The following is an 18,057-nucleotide window of genomic DNA, read 5'->3' on the forward strand; positions in this document are numbered from 1 at the left end:
CTAACATCAGCTACTAGAAATGTCATATGGAGGATTTTGGGGTTAGAATGGAGAGATTTACAGCTCTCGTGGAAGCGTGCCGCAAGTCTCTGTGTAAAGCCTTATTGCAGCAAAGTTCGGCACTAATACGGAAATGTGCTGTGTCAGGTCTCATTGCAGAATCAGAGCCGTCGTCGTCTCTGAAACACAGAAGCTTTTGACTGGCGTTATCTTTTGCTGCTACAGATTATCCTTAAAGAAAAGAAAAACAATAACCTTCCAGCGACAGGGGTGTGAAAAGCCAGCGGTGTGAGCAAAACTGGCTCCCGGCTCGGTGCAGTGCCCCAGGCAGCGCGACAGCTTCCAGTCGCGTGAGATCAGGGATACTGCCTCGGCAGTGCTTTTCAGCAGATTCTTGCTCGCCGCTCGTAGTTGCTAGGGCACGCGTAGTTGTAAGATCCTGCTACCAGAGAAGATCGCTTGAACATTAGCATGACTTCGGATGCTGCATTCCATGGAAACCTCCACAGCTTCCGGTGTGTGCACGTAGCTCTTCTCGCTCGTGAGCAGCTCCCTGGCAAGCTTGCTTCGTGTGTCTGCCGTGTCCGTGCCCTAAAATCAGAGTTAATTGTTTCAGACAGCAACTTCATATTGAAGGTCTGTCACTGGTGGAGGTTTAGGACAGTAAATGAAAGGGATAATAGACAATTGCTTTACACAGCTTGAGAAGAAAAAGATTTTATTTTTTTTAGACACTTACGTAGTTGTGAAACAGAAGGGTGATGGCCACATAGTTGAAAAGCTGTCCTGTAGTTATTCAGATACAATTATTCCTTTAATGCAGAGATCCTGAAAAAAAAACCTTGTGTTCTTTACTAAGTAAATACCAGGGCAGCCTGTCAAATCAACAGCCTAAACTTGCGTTTAAAACTGTGTAGCAGCCCTGGCCATCAGTGAAATATTTTTATTAAAACATTTGAAATTTTATTCTAGGGTAGATCAGAAGTTATAGTGAAAGATATCGTGTTAATAGTGTTTGAAGAAAGACGTATTTTCTGTATTCCTGCATGGAGCAGGACTTCACTCTGCAGCTGAATAAAATTTTGGTGCTGTGAACTCAGTAGTGTTAAATTTCTGTAGTGTTGGGCACTAACAGCTAAAATGCAGCAACATCCCAGGTTTCACTTTGTTCTGATGACGGTTTAAACAATGGAATGATTCTAAAATATTCCTTTTTTTTTTTCTGCTCTAGAATATCTATAGATGTTTTTTCTTTTGATCAGAGGACAAGACCATCTTGAGAATTGAATTCAAAGAAAGGATCATTTGTTGTCAAAAGTACACAAATCAAAATTACGCATTCATTGAGGCATTCAGCTCTGAATTCTGCTTACAAATTCCAAAATAAAAATGGTCTCTAGGCACCTGCTTAGCAAAAAGTAGCAGTTGCTACAGAAATACTGGTATGTGCGTTTCTGTCTGTTTTCTTGGTCATGTTTTTCTTTTAGAATTTATATAGTAAGCTGTAGCTTAAAAAGATAAAGAAAACAATGTAAAATAATTTTACTCCTTATAGCCTATATCTGGTGATTTACATGTCGTTCTTATTCATCCTGCAGCTAGTCCCGTGATTCAGAGATATCTTATTTTCTGTGGTATGTTTTGAGAATTATATGGAAACCTTTTTGCATTTGAGTAGGAAATACATTGTTTAAAGTATTTACTTGCATTAAGCTTTTAAAATTACTCATCGGTCTAGCTACTACTATAGTTTCTGCCAACCTATTTGGCTGACAGAAGCCTTAACTACATGTTGCAATGATTATGATTATAACGATTACAGTAAAAGCTTTTGAAGTAAGTATTAGGAATGAAATCAAACTTCCTGCAGTAACAAACTCCTGAGAAAATGCTTTTACAGGCTCTGCGTCCCCAGCCGTAAGTGTCTGAATTCATCCTGCGTGATGGATTTTAGTTACAAAGTGGCAAACGTGGCTCACGTATCCTCATGCCTCTCTTTCTTGTAAGAGCCCAGCGGCAACCTGCGTTTCTCTTGAGCGCCGCTCCAATCTGAGCAGTGTTTGTCCGACAGAGGTGCGAATGGTGGGCCGGGAAACCTTGATTTCACCTAAAGCAGAGGAGGCTAAAGCCCAAGAACTGAGGGGCGGGAGGATTAAGTGAGCAGCTGGCCTCCGGGTACGCCGTAGGCATGGGCCAAGTCACGCTCCCCGCAGGGAGAATTTGTCAGCTCTGTGTATATAGTAACTGCGTAGTAGCGGGGGGAGGAAATACGAGTTGGTTTTCCTCTTTAGTAGCCAACAATAACGTAACTGCTTTATCCCCGAATGAGTCGATGTGACACTTAGTTGAATTAATCATGCAGTCCTTATCCCCTACTGTATGTGGTGACTTCTACGTGCTGTTTGTGTTGAAGAGCTCATAAAATTTAGCTGAGCTCATAAAATTTAGCTGTGCTCATCCATTTCTTTATCTATTTGCATGTGTTAAAAGCGCTTGATGAGGCTTTAACAACTTGCGGATTCCTAGTCCAAACTAAAAGGAAATGAGCTAAATCGTAAGTAAGAGCTAAGCTAGTAACACTATTCTCTTCAAAAAAAATGTTCCATATTAATAGTCAGACGCTGTTTATTTTGGGACTTGGAAAACTAACGCATTTCAAGTGATAGTTTAACTAGGCAAAAGCAGACAATGCAAAACTGTTTTATAAAGCTGGTTTCAGATGAAAATTACAGATCAAGCTAAAAATTATCAAAACTAAACTCTTTAGAGAACCAAGTGGCATTATAGGCATCTGCAGTTATTTCAGAATCTCAGGCTTGCTTAAACAAATCTTAAAGTACACTGTTATTACGGGAAGTTAGTATTTATTGTATTAAATGGGGTTGGCCTTAATTCCTTAGCAAGTGTCATGTGGAGTGTGTCACTGGTTTGTTGTTTTGGGGTTTGGTTTTTTTTTTTTTTCCAAAACCTAGCTGAGGAGGATCATTAGGAGAAATATTAAATTAAAACTGATTTTCTTGGATGTAAATCATGAACTGCAACTTTAATTTTTATTGTTCTTCAGGATCCAGACGTCATACACTTAGCCTGGGAACAAGACCGTCAATCGAAGCATATGCCTGGAGTACGCCATTCACTGGGGAGCAGACAGATGCCTTTTGGAACGTTTAATTATTTTGGTAGTTTTAACAGGAAAAATCTGAGTTTGCTTGCCCAGGAATTCAGGCTCAGTTTTACTTCAGGCCTTTTGTACAGAAAGGGGGTGAGAATTGCCAGGTGAGAATCCCTTGCTCTCTTGTCTCTCAGCCCTAGCGCCGCTCTGGCTGGAGCGGTGGTCTTTGTACTTGGTCAGTCTTTTACACACTGACCTTCTGACCAGAAGAAAAAACTTTTGGCAGGTACTCATCGGAAAGAGACTGCTCGTAATGGTTCCGGTCTAGGGAGAAGAAGAGAGGGAATGCCGTGGTATCAGTGCCAGGGACAATCATCTAGCTAAACATTGCGTAAATATGTATAGCACAACAAAATTGTTAGTGTGAGAACAGATTTGAAATAACTAAGCGATTTTTTTTCCTCCAGGTATTAAGAAATACTGTTTTACTTGTATCAGTTTTATCTGACCACGTTCAATTAACCCCTCACTCGCATCTGTTCCAGCTCTGGCCGAGTGTCATTCACTGCCCGTCAGCAGCAGGCAGGTGTTCCACCACTTCCAGGAACGCAGGGACTCGCCTCACACAGCAGTTGCTTTGGAAGACGAATGCCATAACCACAAACATCCCCCCTTCCTCCTTCTTTCCCTGAGCTTGTGCTGCTCAGGTCGGGAATATCCCTTTGGTCAGTTGGGGTGGGCGCTCCTGGCTCTGTCCTCTCCCAGCTTTTTGCCCATCCCCAGCCTACTCGCCAGGGGATGCCTTTGTCGCCTGCTCTGCGTTTTCCATTGCAGTGCTGCAGTGGCACCGCTTTCCCTGTGCCTGCTTTGCGCTGCGCGTTGGCTGGTACTTCTGGGAAGTCAGCAGAGGATTTGGTATGTACGCATTCATACGGAGGATTCTGTCTTCTTTTTATAGCGAGTGAAGAGGGCTGTGATAATAAAGCCCATGTTTTGTGATGACGATAGCCAGATTGCTCAAGGCATAGATCACTGAGAGTGAACTTAGTTATTTGTAATTAAAAAGGAGTGAATTAAATTAAATGAATTAAAACGGAAGTATTGCTGGCTAAAACGTGCGTGTTAGTAATCCTAACCGGTCTCTGAACTCAGAACTGGTTCCTGTGTGTGACATTTGACACACAGCACCAGATTTGATGGCATGAGGAGCGATGAGACGCAAGTGTGTTTAGAAGAAACAACTCAAAGACGCAGTAAGGCTGCTTGTGTCCTTGTGTGCTTTGGGATAGCCTAGGACAAATTTGTCTGCCGTCTTCATTTTCAAGAAGGGAGCTCTGTCCCCAGTTCCCTGCGATGGGTAACCTCTGAGCAGCTCCTGTCTTTTTAGAAAAAAGTACCCTCAAAGCACCTGTTACGCCCACAGCAGTCGGGATTTATACAAGGGAATAGCTGGGGGAATTACCCGTGTGAAAACAGGAGTTTTGATTTCTCATAAGAGGGTGTTTCACCACCCTCACTGTAAAAAAAATTCTTCCTACTACCTAGTCTAAATCTTCCCTCTTTTAGTTTAAAGCCATTAGTCCTTAGCAACAGGCCCTGATAAAAAGTTTGTCCCTGTCTTTCCTGTAGCCCCCTTTAGGTACTGGAAGGCTGCTATAAGGTCTCCTCAGAGCCTTCTCTTCTCCAGGCTGAACAACCCCAACTCTCTCAGCCTGTCCTCACAGCAGAGGGGCTCCATCATCTTCCTAGTCCTCCTCTGGGCCCGCTCCAACAGGTCCATGTCCTTCTTGTGTTGGGGTCCCCAGCACTGGACATGGCACTCCAGGTGGGATCTCACGAGAGCAGAGGGGCAGAATCGACTCCCTCAACCTGCTGGCCACCTCTTTTCCACATCTTCTCTAAGACACTTTCCTTTCCTATTAGTTTTTCTTCCTGACTTTTATTTTCTCTTTTTTGTGCATTGAGATTCCACAGATGTCTCTTGGAGTGAGGTAATCTACATCAGTGACGCAGGAAAGAGCCGTCGTCTTTCAAACACTGTATCCCTTTATCAGTGTGAGTTCAGGCCAGGAAATACTCAATGTCAATACACTTTTATCTCCATAAACAACTCTTCAGGAAACAGGATAACAGAGAAGCTCATTTTATGCAGCCACTTAGGTACTTTTATAATTACAGGACTCTCCACAAATACGTTATAGTATTTTTTTTTTTCTTTTCCTGCAAGAGCCTAGAAATGCGATTAGTTTATTACCACCTAAAGAGAAGCTCAGTCTCGCAAAGATGTTGCTACAAAATTTTCTTGTATGAATCCAAAAGATAATGAGCGTGTGCTATTAATGGATTGTGTAAAAGACGCAAATGTGTATCCAGGAGGAGATAAAAGAATTTTAATTTCCTAACTATTTGCAATTAGTGCATTCTTTGTGACTTGCAATTGCCTGTGGGCTTAAGATGGTTGAAGAAAAAGGTGCTAATTCTTGTATAACTCTAAACAGCTGCTTGAGAAAGGTATTTGTTAGTCTCCATATTTTGAATTGTACCTATGTGTTATTTACTTGCATAAATTGCTACAAAAATGATCAAGACACCTGCCAGCCCACACGATCATAAATTACTTGAAATGTGTTTGAAGTTGTAAGCCTAAGCAGATTTAGATAACGGAGACCAAAAAGGAAAAAGAATTCTCTTTGTTGTAGAATAGCTTAAGCTATGAAAACTGCTGGTTAAAAGTATGTTTTGGGACCACTATGCATTACAACGCTGCAATATACAGCGCTGGCAACAAGCTGCTCCTGAGGGTACAGCGCTCCTCCTGAATCAAAGTGAGCTGCAGGAATGTCATTTTCCTTGTATTAACCAGCTCTGCTGGTGACCTCTGCCACCGAAAGTGGCCTGGCACCTTTACACACCTTGAGGCGTGAGGCTAAAACATGATGGTTTTTTGCTTGATGTGCAGAAGTCTGCATGGAAATAAGGCCATAGTGCTTACAAGGAGAAGTTACTGTGCAGAAAAGGGTAATTGCCCAACTACTGGTTAAAGAGTGGAAAAAAAAAAACCCTTGGCTTCCTTTTGTGAGAAGCACGCTGGTATTCTAGTTCTCCCAAGCTGTCTTTGGATTTCATGGTACGTACCCAGCAGCAGGCTGGGACTTGGGGGTAACTTCACCATCATGCAAAACTTCTAGAGAATCTCAACAACGGAGACAAATCATGTAAAGAACAAGAACATCCTAAGGAAGAGCACAACTGGGATTCTTACCAGTTCGTTAACCATTGAGACTTGCCTGATAGGTGAGGCAGGGAACGACAGTGTCTGAGGCTGAATTTGTAGGCAGAGCATGCTGAGCTGTTAAAATGATCTTTCTGTCCCCAGCTGCACAGCACAGGCTTTGGCACTTTGTGTGATTCTGAAAGGAGCTGGAGCTCATGGAATCCACAACTACATCTTGTGGCTGAAGAAGCACCTTCTCTGAAGATGCCAAACAGCAGGCGTCTTTTGTTCCCTGGCCATGGGCCCACTTTGGGCCAATGAAAGCTTCACTCCCAAGTAGAAGGATACAGGTTTCATTCCTGGCGCAGTAAGTATATACAATATAGAATCTGAATGTATTGCCTAAAAACTGAATATAAAATAAGCCTAGAAGCAAAGGCATAGCTGGATGGACCAGGATAGAAACCAGCCTGATTTTACACAAAAACAATTTTTTCTCTGACCGTGAACATGAAGATGACACCAATTAATACCAGACTACTTATAACACAGGAACGACTACAAAATTGCATATTTGGATTTATTGAACAATAACTGTTTACTCAATTTTGGAATTTCACAATACTTAAATTATGGGGAGTGCTAGCAGGTATGATAGTTCTAATTTAGTGACACGATTATTCACAGTAATGAAAAAAAGTAAACTCTGCAAACATTCAGACCATGCAAGAACTTGTGTCTTCTTAACACAGCTGAAGAGATAGCAACTTCTTTAAAGGAAACGTCATATTTAAAATGTTTTACTTTATTGTTAATAAATTAATCTGTGGCATCACTGATCAACAAAACACTTAAGATACAGTGTGCAGATTGTCTACATACTGATCAGACAGGCAACATCATCGCTACCTTCAAAAAAATTGGAGAAATGCTAATGAACTTCATATACATATATCATTTTCAACCATATGAACAACACAGCAGAAAAAATGTACTTCCACGTTTCCCCAATTTTTCTATTAAATAAGGCAATGATAAAAAGCATAGTGCCACAATAACCTACTTAAAACTCTAGATGCTGAGTCCTGACATAATGCAGCACTCAGAGGAATGTGCAAAAATAAACACTTGGATTTGCACTTTGATTCTTCATTGTGTAAAATTAAAAAAACAACCCAACCAACAACTGTTCCAGATTCCACTGTCAGGAAAAACAAAAGAAAAGCTTCTGAAAGAATCCAAGTTGATAAAGCTGTTCTTTCAGCCCGTGGCACCATTTGGAATATCTTGAGCATCTGCTAAATGCAATTTTTGGCTGAAGCAAACCATTAAGGAATAACACCTTCACGTGTAGATGAGGTATAAACAAGAGTTTATATATAAACTTTATATATAAACAAGTGTTACACGGAACTAACCTTAGTCCTGTCATGGGTATGCACCAGTCCAGAAGAATTCAGTTCTATTAAATCCTATGCTAGTTCTCAAAACAGTAGATTAATCTTCCTTGATGAGACTTAAGCATTACATACCTCCAGAATTAGCTGGTGGATCAAGGGGGATGGCAGATTATTTTTATGACTATTATGTGATATTATTATCACATTCCACTTGTGTTCTTTATGAGACCTAGCCTTAAAAGGCTTTTTACGGGCACAGAGAATGTATATACCAGTGCAGTATCTTAAGTCCCAAACCGGAGTGCCACCTTCCTCAATGCATACAGAGTGTGTAACATCAGAAATAACTAGACTGCAGTATAAACTGAATGTATCACTCCTCAACTGTATCCTTAGCTTATCAAAAGCATGACTTAAAAGACAAGCTAAGACATTTAGCTTTATCTTCTTCTGGGTGGGCTACGAGCACGCATTTGTTCAAGTACCAAAGCTCTGCTGAAGTATTTGACTCAACCATAGTCTGACCCTAGAAATAAAAAATTAGGTAAGTCCACTATTCACAGTAAAAGCAGTGATAAAAAGCTGCACTTATTTCTAGAAAAAAAATTGGAAGGTAATAGGATTCACCTATCAACGGGACACAACATTGCTGAATACTATAGGAGGAATGTTATTATGTACGTTTGTTCCAGAATGTCTCAGCAAGACGCATGTAGAAAGACCCTGCTTCTGATGGGCTTTGTGACTGTCAACACATTGTCTAACGTGGTACACGCTAGCTAAGTGAATCACCACATGAAAAAACAGCCTGTAATTGGAAGTGTTAAGATCCAGTCACTTACATATTGGAAGAATCTAAAAATCCATACTGTGTAACAGTGCTAATTTAAAAAAAAAAAAAAGGACATTATTGAAGCAATCTGACTCCTATAAAGACAAGAGTTACTGGGGAAATATACTGTGATTTGATTGCAGTTAATAATTATGATGCAAAACAGACATTTAAGGAAAAGGATACATAGATGAATTCAGTTCTTCTAGCTGCAATATAAGTGTAGAAAGTATCAGAAATGGCATTTCAGTTAGTCAAATGCAACAATTATGCTGATATGATAAAATAAATACATTAAAACAATGAAGTAAATCACTAATAGTTTGGGCTGAAAATTATGATTTTTATTACATAAAGCAAAGCAAACCTGCACTGAATTCTACACCAACAGAGCCAAGTCCCAAATTAAATTTAAATCTGCTTATCTCAGGAAATTTAAAGAAATTTTAAATTTGGGGTTTTATGGACATAATACACTAGAGAAAGAAGAAACTGGAAGTATGGAATATACACATCTTTCCTGGATGTAGGAGGATGGACCACAGGGAAAATGGTCGTAGTTCCCCGGTACCTTGGCTGTCTCTAAACAGGCCTACATCCTCAGGCAGTTTACAGCTAGGCTGCTCCACTCACCAAAACAAGCCTACAAAAAAAGGCAACAAGGTACTGTGTTTTCCCAAAACCCAGATAAGGGCAGGGCTTACATCTTGGTTCATTACAGAACTGTGTTCTCCTCAACTGTAAATCACTGCCCACCCACCAGTGTTTGTTTTCCTGAGCCAAGTTCTGTGGGCAAAGTTCCATGTTTTCTACCTTCCCCATACTTACATCTGATAGCAGCCTATCCAGGTTGGAGTCGCTGGCTAGTTTTCTTTTATCTTCAGGGAGTTCTTCCAGCTCCCCATAGAGCTCCAGATTGAGGCGAGCAAGTTTCTCCTGCATACTCCGCACATGCTCCATCTGCTCTATGGAACATTCATTTCCTAAAAGGATGAGCAACAGCTTCAGATAAAGAAACCTGAGAGAGTAAATGAAGGTGTGAAGATGCAGCTTTTTGCATCAGAGGAATTTAAACATCAGATTTTCAAGTTAATTTGCTTTCTCAATGATTTCTCCCTGTTACACAGACTGAAGTTTCTGTCATCCTGTCTAGTGTTATGTTGTGATAAACTTATGACAACTATCAAATGTACTAGACTGGTTTTTAGAATATATGTTTTTTCTATTCTCTGAACTTCTCTCTGATTTAGGAAGGCCCTGTATTTTTAACTTGAAATGTGATCATGATAAACCTTCTTTCTAATTTTGATTAATCTTGGGGGTTTCTTGCAACTGATGCTTTATATAATACAGGCTTTTCAGGTTCTCTTGTAAAATTGGTGTGGAACCAATGTGTTCACCTAACACTAAACTTGCAAAAGCATCTTTCTACTCAGTACAGGGGAAAAAAGGAAGCAGAAGAGTGTCATGTTTTTTCTGAAACCTCCATCAGTTGTGACGTAGTAAGAACAGTAAGATGCTAAGTCAGAAGAGTAAGCTGGGTAAAATGCAACTTACATTGGATTACATAAAAGTTGTTACAAATAGTCTAAAGTGTTAATATGCAGCAAAATCAGGTGTTAAATACAGTTACTTCTTAATATTCCTAAATATCATAAATAAGTGGTTTTAAATTTGGTATCTTCAATCCATAAGCCAAGGTACGGGCTTTGGTAAGGAATGCTGGAAGGTACAATGAAACGTTATTTGAGTAGTCTCACAACAAAGACCTTACAATAGGACTATAACATCTATTAATTATATTAAACTTCATTTCATACAGCAGAGACCAACATGACAAACTGGCAGGCTGTCCATACAGCACATTTCTTTGCAAATGTTACCATTGTATAGCTATAAAAACAATTATTGTATACAGACAATTCATGCACTTACCAAATGCTTGAAGTTTGCCAGAATGGAAGTCATTCAGGAGACTCAGAAGTCCCCTTTCCATTTCCTGGACATCCGATACATCTGTGAGAAAAGAATGCTGGATGGGTGCTGCCTGTGCCCCTTTTGCTTCACCTCCTGGAGGTTTTGCTTTCTCTTTTATTACACTGAAAAAAAAAAAATAATTAATAAAACCCAAAAAGATTACTTCCTACTTTCACTGAGAATCTGAAATGTAAGATGAGTTTACATCTGGGCTTTGAAAATGAAATGGAAAATATATAATACATATTTCAATCACTCCTTTTAAGTTAAAAAATGGATCACCAGTTTGTCTTCAGAATAAAGAACATCATCACTACCTTGACAGTTTGATACTGCAAAATTAAGAATTCCAACAATGTGGTTTCCTATTAATAGTGGGAAACATCAACCAAGCACATATACGTAATGGCCACTTAATTATCTCAAGAGGACCATCACCCAATAATGACAGATGGTGCATGGGGCATTATCTACATTAACATCACCCCAAAAGTACCTGCAAGCTTTTTTTAAGCCAGAAAGAAAAACCCTCAGCAAAAATACGCTCCTGTTGTCACAAACACCTACAGACTGCAACCAGTGTGAAAAACACCTCGTTATAATCTATACAGGAAGGTGACCTTGCCTCCAGATAAATTTTCTTAGAGCTCCTTCTTCCCACTTTCAAATAACATCCACATTTTGTAAAACTCACCATCAGAAGCAACCTCCCAGTCTTCTAACACATACCAAATGGAACTAGTCCGTGCCTGAACAAATGTTAAACGTGCTGAAAATCCTCTACAGCCCCCTCTGCAGCAAAACCATCAAAATTCCTGGATCCCCACACATTTTTCTCTAGACATAAAATTTATTCAGAGCACCATGTGCCCATAGAAACTACATGAATGACACTGAATAACCATTATAGGTCCAAATGAACACACAATCGATATGGAAGCTCAACACTCAGTTACCAGTAAGAAATAGCATATTCCATCTCTGATCCACAGACAGACAGACTGCATCCTAACCTAATACAATTCGGGTAAGGGGCTGTTTTCATCCCCGATTTTGCCCATCCATATGCGCACACAGCCCTCCTCTCACGCTGGCATGGCTGCTTCCGCAGCCTCATGGTGAATCTGTTCAGAATCTGGTTCAGTGAAAAATTCAGAGCCTAAGAATTCAAATTCAGAATACTATGGGCTATTAAAAAACAAAATGTAAAAAAAAATCACAGGCTTAGCAAGGAGGTTTTATTTAATTCGTGCAGATAACACTGCTTGCAGAATAACAGGCCCCACCCTTCCCTTGAATACTCCTGGAAAATTTATTTCATTAGATTCTTGTGGATGAAGTGAAAACTCATTAAATACTCCTACTCCATTATCAAAACAGCAGTTCATCCTCACATTGTTATGTCAATTACCACTCCTGCTGGACTCCAGTTCAAGAAGTTGTCTGTATTATCACTGCTTGGAAAGCTTCACTGAACAATTGAGTAAGAATGTCCTTTTCCAAAACTTAAAGCAAAAAAGACATTTTCTTCTCTAGCCAATACTGTGGCCTACAAGAAATGAATTTCTAGTGCATTCCAGAACAGTGTTGAGACTTAAGTAAAAAGTACAGTCAGCTGCAGAAACCACCGATTTATAGCACTTCAGCATTTATTATTGTTTCTCTCAAAATATTAATACATTTTCCCTGAAAAATAATGTATAGACAGACTTTACGTTGCAGAAATTCATTATTCATCAGGCCAATACTGGATCCTTCAAACAGACTATCTATCTGTGCCAAAGAGGACAGTTCAGTACTTAATCTTCAGGTCAATAAACTCAGCTCTCTCCCTAGCTAACATTTCACTTTAAAAATCCCTCTTTGCTTATTTATCTACTGTATCTGCCATGGTCGAGAAATATATTTTCAAACATGCAGGAAAATTAACATTCTCAAATTGAAATAGATGTATCATCAATAACACCCAAACTATTCCAAAATGGCACTTCCTAAAGATCTGAATGCCTCTCTGTGCGCATGAGTATGGCCTGGGAGCTACCGCTGCCCCCACTGATGGGTCTCCAAACAAAAACACCTGGAAATGCCAGTTCTAGCTCATCCTGTTCAATTTATGTCCTTCATTTCCTGCCCTGTCAGTTCCAACCTTGCAGTCGTGTAATATTTTATTTGTTCCACACAGCTGTACATCTGAGGGTCTGCTGTCTCCTATATGATGCTCACATTTGCCATATTTGATCACACAACTTTTGTCTTTCACCAGTCACACCAGGCTACCGCCTCTTCAGCTATATTTTTATCAGTATGAGCCTACAGCATTGTGTAACATTTTATAAAGCTTACAAGAAGAGTATCGAGCACGTTCCTTTTCTGTAAAATAGCCGTTATATTGCATTAAACACAAATCGTTTTGCAAAATAAAAGACAGGTCATCAAAAATTTTCATGAGTCTGAAGTTCTTTCTCTTTATTCCCAGACAGTCTAAACACCCTTTAGGCTGTTTGAGCATCGGCAGGTTTCTGGCTCCCACTTCCACTGAGCTTGCAAGATGCTCCCAAGCTTACCGTTTTAACTTTGGTTTTTGTACCGCAGGCTGTGGTGTGGGATTTGAAAATGCTGTACTTTTACTGACTGGCACTGAGCTTTTCTTAGAGTTTGCAACCTGAGCAGGGTGACTGGTAGATGATTTGGGGCTCCTCCTCTTGATTTTCCTTTCTTCCATTTCTTCCAATTTACTGCATGTTGACTAATTTCTTGTCCTCCAAAGGGAAGAAAAAAAGTAAGAAACATCCATTAAAACTGGCATTTACAGTATAAGCAAGGGAAAAAACAGGTCACAGTGCATGGAAATACAGTTTTATAGTTTCTTCAAAGATGAGCAGTCACTAATTTCTTCAAACAAGAGAATCCAGTTTTCTGGAGAAGCTGCCCGGGCCTGTCTGATCAGCAAAACAGGCAGGAATTAAAATCTTCAGCATCAGCTTCAGCCGACAGGTACCTCAAAACAATCTCAACCTTTGCGTCCCATGGATTATTGCTAGAAAATAATCCTGTAGACTACTCAAGCCCGTGACAATCAAAACACTGAGAAATGACGACGGCATGAGGAAGCTGTCACTCACCCTTGACAAACAACCTCCTCTGAAGGGAGAGGCAACGGCCTTGTCAAAACTCAGTGGATGCCCAGTTGTTATTGCTACTGTATATGCTATTGACGGGTGCCACCCAATAACATATAGGCTGTATTACTGCTATTATACATGCTATTAGCGGGTGCTGCCTAATAACTTCCTCGCCTTGGGAAACGCCTCCCCCGCAACCCACCGCCCCACGGAGACGGCAGTGGGTGCTGTCAGGGGAGCGGCCGCCACGACTGACCCGCTGAGGGCCGCTGCCCGCTCCGCGCCCGGCGCGACCTCCTCTGCCCTCAGGCCCAGCCAGCCCCTGCTACGCGCCGTCATTTTATTACCACAAAGACTCGCGACGCCGCCTGTCGCTCCGTGAGGAGAACGAACGACCACCCTCCCTCTCCAACCGCCGCCCGCCGCCCGTTAAACGGCCGCCGAGGCGCAGGCCCCGCCCCCCTTCGCTACCTGTGGGGAGGCCCCGCCCCCGCCGCCGCGCGCGCGGACCCCCGGCCTCACCAGCCCCTGGGGAAGCGGCGGGCTCGGCACTGCACGGCCCGCAGGTCACATGACTGCGGCCCGGCCCGCCCCGCCCCGCCCCGCCCCGTCCCGCCTCGCGGAGGTGCATTGTGGGAGTCCCCCCGCCTCCGGATGCATTGGCGGGCGGAGCAGTAGCGGCCGTTAACGGCTAAAAGGGGCGGGGCCTGCAGCACTCCGAGGGGCGGCCGGGGGAAGGGGGGGTTATGGGACCCTCTCGGCACGGCGGCTGCCGAGATGGGCGACTGTCTTCGGCCTCGGTGCCTCCACAGGGGCGGGCGCGGCGGGGGGGCGGCAGGCCGCATGTCCGCTGCGGAGAACCCCCCGCCTCCCTCCGCTCCCCCCGTCTCCCTGCAGCGCCTCCGTGCGCTCCCACTCCGGTTTGCGCATGCGTGGCAGGCTGGGCGCGGAGGCAGGCTGAGCGCTGAAAACGCCAAGTCCCGTGGCTCCGAAATGTTGAAACACGGCAGGAGAGGAAAAGGGACTGTCGCCTCCTGGGCAGCAGTGCGTTTCACGCCCGATGGGACTGCGGGAGCTCTGCCCGCGTCCCCCGCGGAGGTACAGGGAGCTCCAACATGAAGGTTTTTTTGAAGGTTCGGGTGCCAGGCGGATTCTCGTCGGTGGCGGGGCCTGTGCTGCAGGTGGCACCATCGCTTCGCACGCCGGAGCTCCTCAAGCCTCGGCCGTGCTTCACCTTTCGCTTTGCAGCTGTTGAGCTCTCTGTTCAGAAGTAGCGGCGGGGAAAGAACAGGCCTGATAAAAAAGGAGGACCCCCGCCTCTGTCACACAGCTTCATCGGGATGTTCTCGGGGGGTTGTAGGTCCAAGTTAAACGAGGAGGACCCAGCTGCCACGTTTAGTTTGATACAGCTCCAATTCTTTTCCGATCTCTATTCCAGTCTTGAGTAGTTGTCTTACAGGAACTTAATTTTCAAGGCAGGCAATATTAGCAGGGTGTGCCTACCTGGCCTTAGCGACTAATAAGTTCAGCCCCCCCTCCAGTCTATTTCCTGTTATTTTCTCTATTGTAGAGGAACTCAAACAATTGCATTTCAGGTCATCGCTTGTCTCTTGTGCTCCCTGTCAGTGATGGCTTTGTGGACTTGAATGCTTGGCACATCTTTCCTAGCCATGGCTGGTAGCTCGAGGTGTTTTTCCCCCATGTGACAGTAGTTTGTTGCTTAGAGAGATGAGCTTACCGACTATCTCTACAATTTGTCTGTCAGCTTGAATTTCTTCTACTTGCAATGAGATCTTAGTTTTTACCTAAGAAACACGTTGTTTGTAACTGTACATTTTCTGATGAAAACTCTCGGACATTGCTTACACACCAGCTGTGAAGAGTGGTATAATCCGCGTCACCCAGGGCGAAAGCACTGGCCAAAGGCTTTACTGATGTTTGCAAGGGTGCGTTTCAATATAAAGCCATTGTATGACTTAACAGAGGTATGCAACTAGGGTGCCTGACTACCTCTGTCTAGACCTTTTGTGATATCAAAAATCTGATTCGTTAGTTATACCCTGATCCGGAGCTGCCTTACAGATCTTGAATTAGACTCATGGGGCTATTAGATGTAACAGGGCCTCATCACAACTTTTGTGGGACATTGCAGTTGTGAGACTCAGTGGTCACTTTGAGTGTGAAGAGGGGAGCTGTCACAGGGAGACTGTATTTGCAATGACCCTCAGGTGAAGGACAGGGACCAAATGTGCACTGAAGGTCATTCTGCAGAGAAAGTAATTCCTCATAGCAGGACACAGCTTGGATCTGAGGAGCTCGATCAGTTCTGAGATCTGTATCAGTGATACACTGACAGTTCACTCATGGGAATAAACAATCTTGGGGTTTTTACGTGTAAGCTACAAGTCTTGTAAGAAAAAAGGCACAAGTGGGAAGAAAGAAAAAAAGAAAGGAAGAAAGAAAAAAGAAAGCAAGCTCTGTAGCGTTAGAGATACATTAAACAAAAAGGTGGTGGTATAAGATTTAAGGGAAAGGTAGAAAAGCAGAAACATTTGTTCACTGTCTTTTTGATTCTGTAATACAATCAAATCTGATATCTAGTTTGGCATGCATTACAGGGACACAAGACCTAGCAAAATTCGCACAGGCTGTAGCCAGTCATGAATTCTCAGCCATAGGGATGCCCAGTAGAATTCTTATTCACACACACATGTGTATGGGGGCTACAAAAACTGTAAAAAGCAAGATTTACAGACAGATAATAACGATGTAGATAATATCAATACTTTTGAGATTCGTATGAGATAAGGACTGTTTCTGCAGGGTAGCTTCAGAAATGTTTGTGTTCATTCAGTTCATTTTTCACACGCTCTATGAGCAAGTAAATGTACCCACCTTTTGTATGTAGAGGTGTGGTTTGTTTTTTCACCTGTGATTAAGGGTGTTCTGTGTGTGCAGAATAAAGCAAAGAAGTTTGGCAGTTAGGATGGAGGGTGACTAGGTATCCCTTGTTTCTACCACAGCAGTTGAAATAGAATGTCTTATGGGCTGTTTTTAAATAAAGGGAAAATCTTTCCATCACTAATGCAAGTGTTTTTAAAATAAAATTATATTCAGAAAGCAATTGATTCCACAGCCAACCCTGCTGAAGTTTAGTCTCTCAGTATGAGGGATCAAGTACAGTAACTTAGTTACTTGCATAAGAACAGTGCATGATTTCCCTGGGACACCCTAGAAAAGCCTTACAGTCAGTTTTAGCACACAGGTAATGTTTTGCTCCAAGTACATTTGTTATCACTGCACACTACATGATATTAGAATTATTATTAAAATATCTCAATTACTCACTTCCATATCTGATTTAGGAGAGCCTACAAGGGCAGATAATTGGGAAAGCATCAGACTTTATTGTATGTTTTCATAGTTAAAGTAATTTTATAGTGAATAATTAATTTATTGTAAAAGATAATAGTAAGTTAAGAGCGAAGAATCAAAGGTAGTGTGATCTTGATTTGATACTACAAATCCTATTGCAGATAACACCATTGCCTGGAATCAAATAAAGATATCATACATTCACCAGGAAAAAAAAAAAAGTGTTTTGGATTATCTCCACTTAGCTGAGCTTTTGCATAATCTTGTATTGTAGTAATGATTCACAGTTTGGAAAATGCTTTTTTCTTCCCTTATAAGGCTTTTTTCTGACAACACCAACAAGCGTTACAGTGGTAGTGTGTATATATACTTGTTGACTGAAGTGCTCCAAGGGTAACAATGTTTTAATAGGAACAATGTTATTGTTAAAGAAGCAAATTAAAAAGTTAATTGAACCTGATTTTATTTACGTGTGTATCTCCTTACAAACTAGAGGCCCACCTTTGAAGATGCTTTGAAGAAGAACTTCAAAGAAGTTTGTCTGTACTTTGTATTGAGATATGCATGCAAATAAAATCAGATTCTCCTTTTTGAAACCCCTGTTCAGTTAACATGAGATGGCAGGTCGGTTCTAAACGCCTCCAAGAAAGTGATGAAAGCATCCGGTTCTTTAGCTTCTATAAGTAATCTCAGATGTATTTCACAGGGTGGCACCTTGTACTTATGGAAGAGTGACATTGCTGTAGCATCACCTTCCAAAAAAGAATGTAGCCTGGGACATACCTGTTCATAGGAAGTAAAGTACTTATTTTATCTGTTTTGTCACCAGCAGCATAACAAGGTGTGCATGTCTCTATCAGCCAGCTAAATGTGCAGAACAGTGCAGCAGAGTTGAAATTATATAAAAAGAAAATCAATTAACACTGGAGTAATATGGATGTAGAATCGCATGGGTTAGGCACATGCGTGTTCTGCTTTACAGAATGATGACAGATATGCCCTCAAGAAATGTCACTGAAAACATG

At 41.9% G+C, this 18,057-nt stretch overlaps 1 protein-coding gene across 4 annotated transcripts; it reads right to left on the minus strand.

The window, feature by feature from the left end:
- Positions 1-6,892: 6,892 nt before the first annotated feature.
- Positions 6,893-14,260, minus strand: CCDC28A (coiled-coil domain containing 28A). 4 transcript variants are annotated; one of them, XR_012586213.1, is made up of 6 exons: positions 14,129-14,260; positions 13,100-13,294; positions 10,494-10,657; positions 9,387-9,541; positions 8,745-9,201; positions 6,893-7,641 (listed from the first exon to the last, which is right to left on the minus strand). XR_012586213.1 is itself a non-coding variant. In XM_074580591.1 (6 exons), the coding sequence occupies exons 2-6, from the start codon at positions 13,255-13,257 to the stop codon at positions 7,587-7,589; spliced, it is 555 nt and encodes a 184-aa protein (XP_074436692.1). In that variant the 5' UTR covers positions 13,258-13,294; positions 14,129-14,260; the 3' UTR covers positions 6,893-7,586. The 4 variants fall into 4 exon arrangements, 2 of the variants coding, with proteins under 2 accessions (XP_074436692.1, XP_074436693.1); XR_012586214.1 differs by having other exon boundaries at positions 14,005-14,134; XM_074580591.1 differs by having other exon boundaries at positions 8,745-8,767.
- Between the last annotated feature and the right edge of the window lie 3,797 nt (positions 14,261-18,057).

Source organism: Larus michahellis, chromosome 3 (assembly GCF_964199755.1).
Source record: "Larus michahellis chromosome 3, bLarMic1.1, whole genome shotgun sequence".
Classification (NCBI taxonomy): Eukaryota; Metazoa; Chordata; class Aves; order Charadriiformes; family Laridae; genus Larus; species Larus michahellis.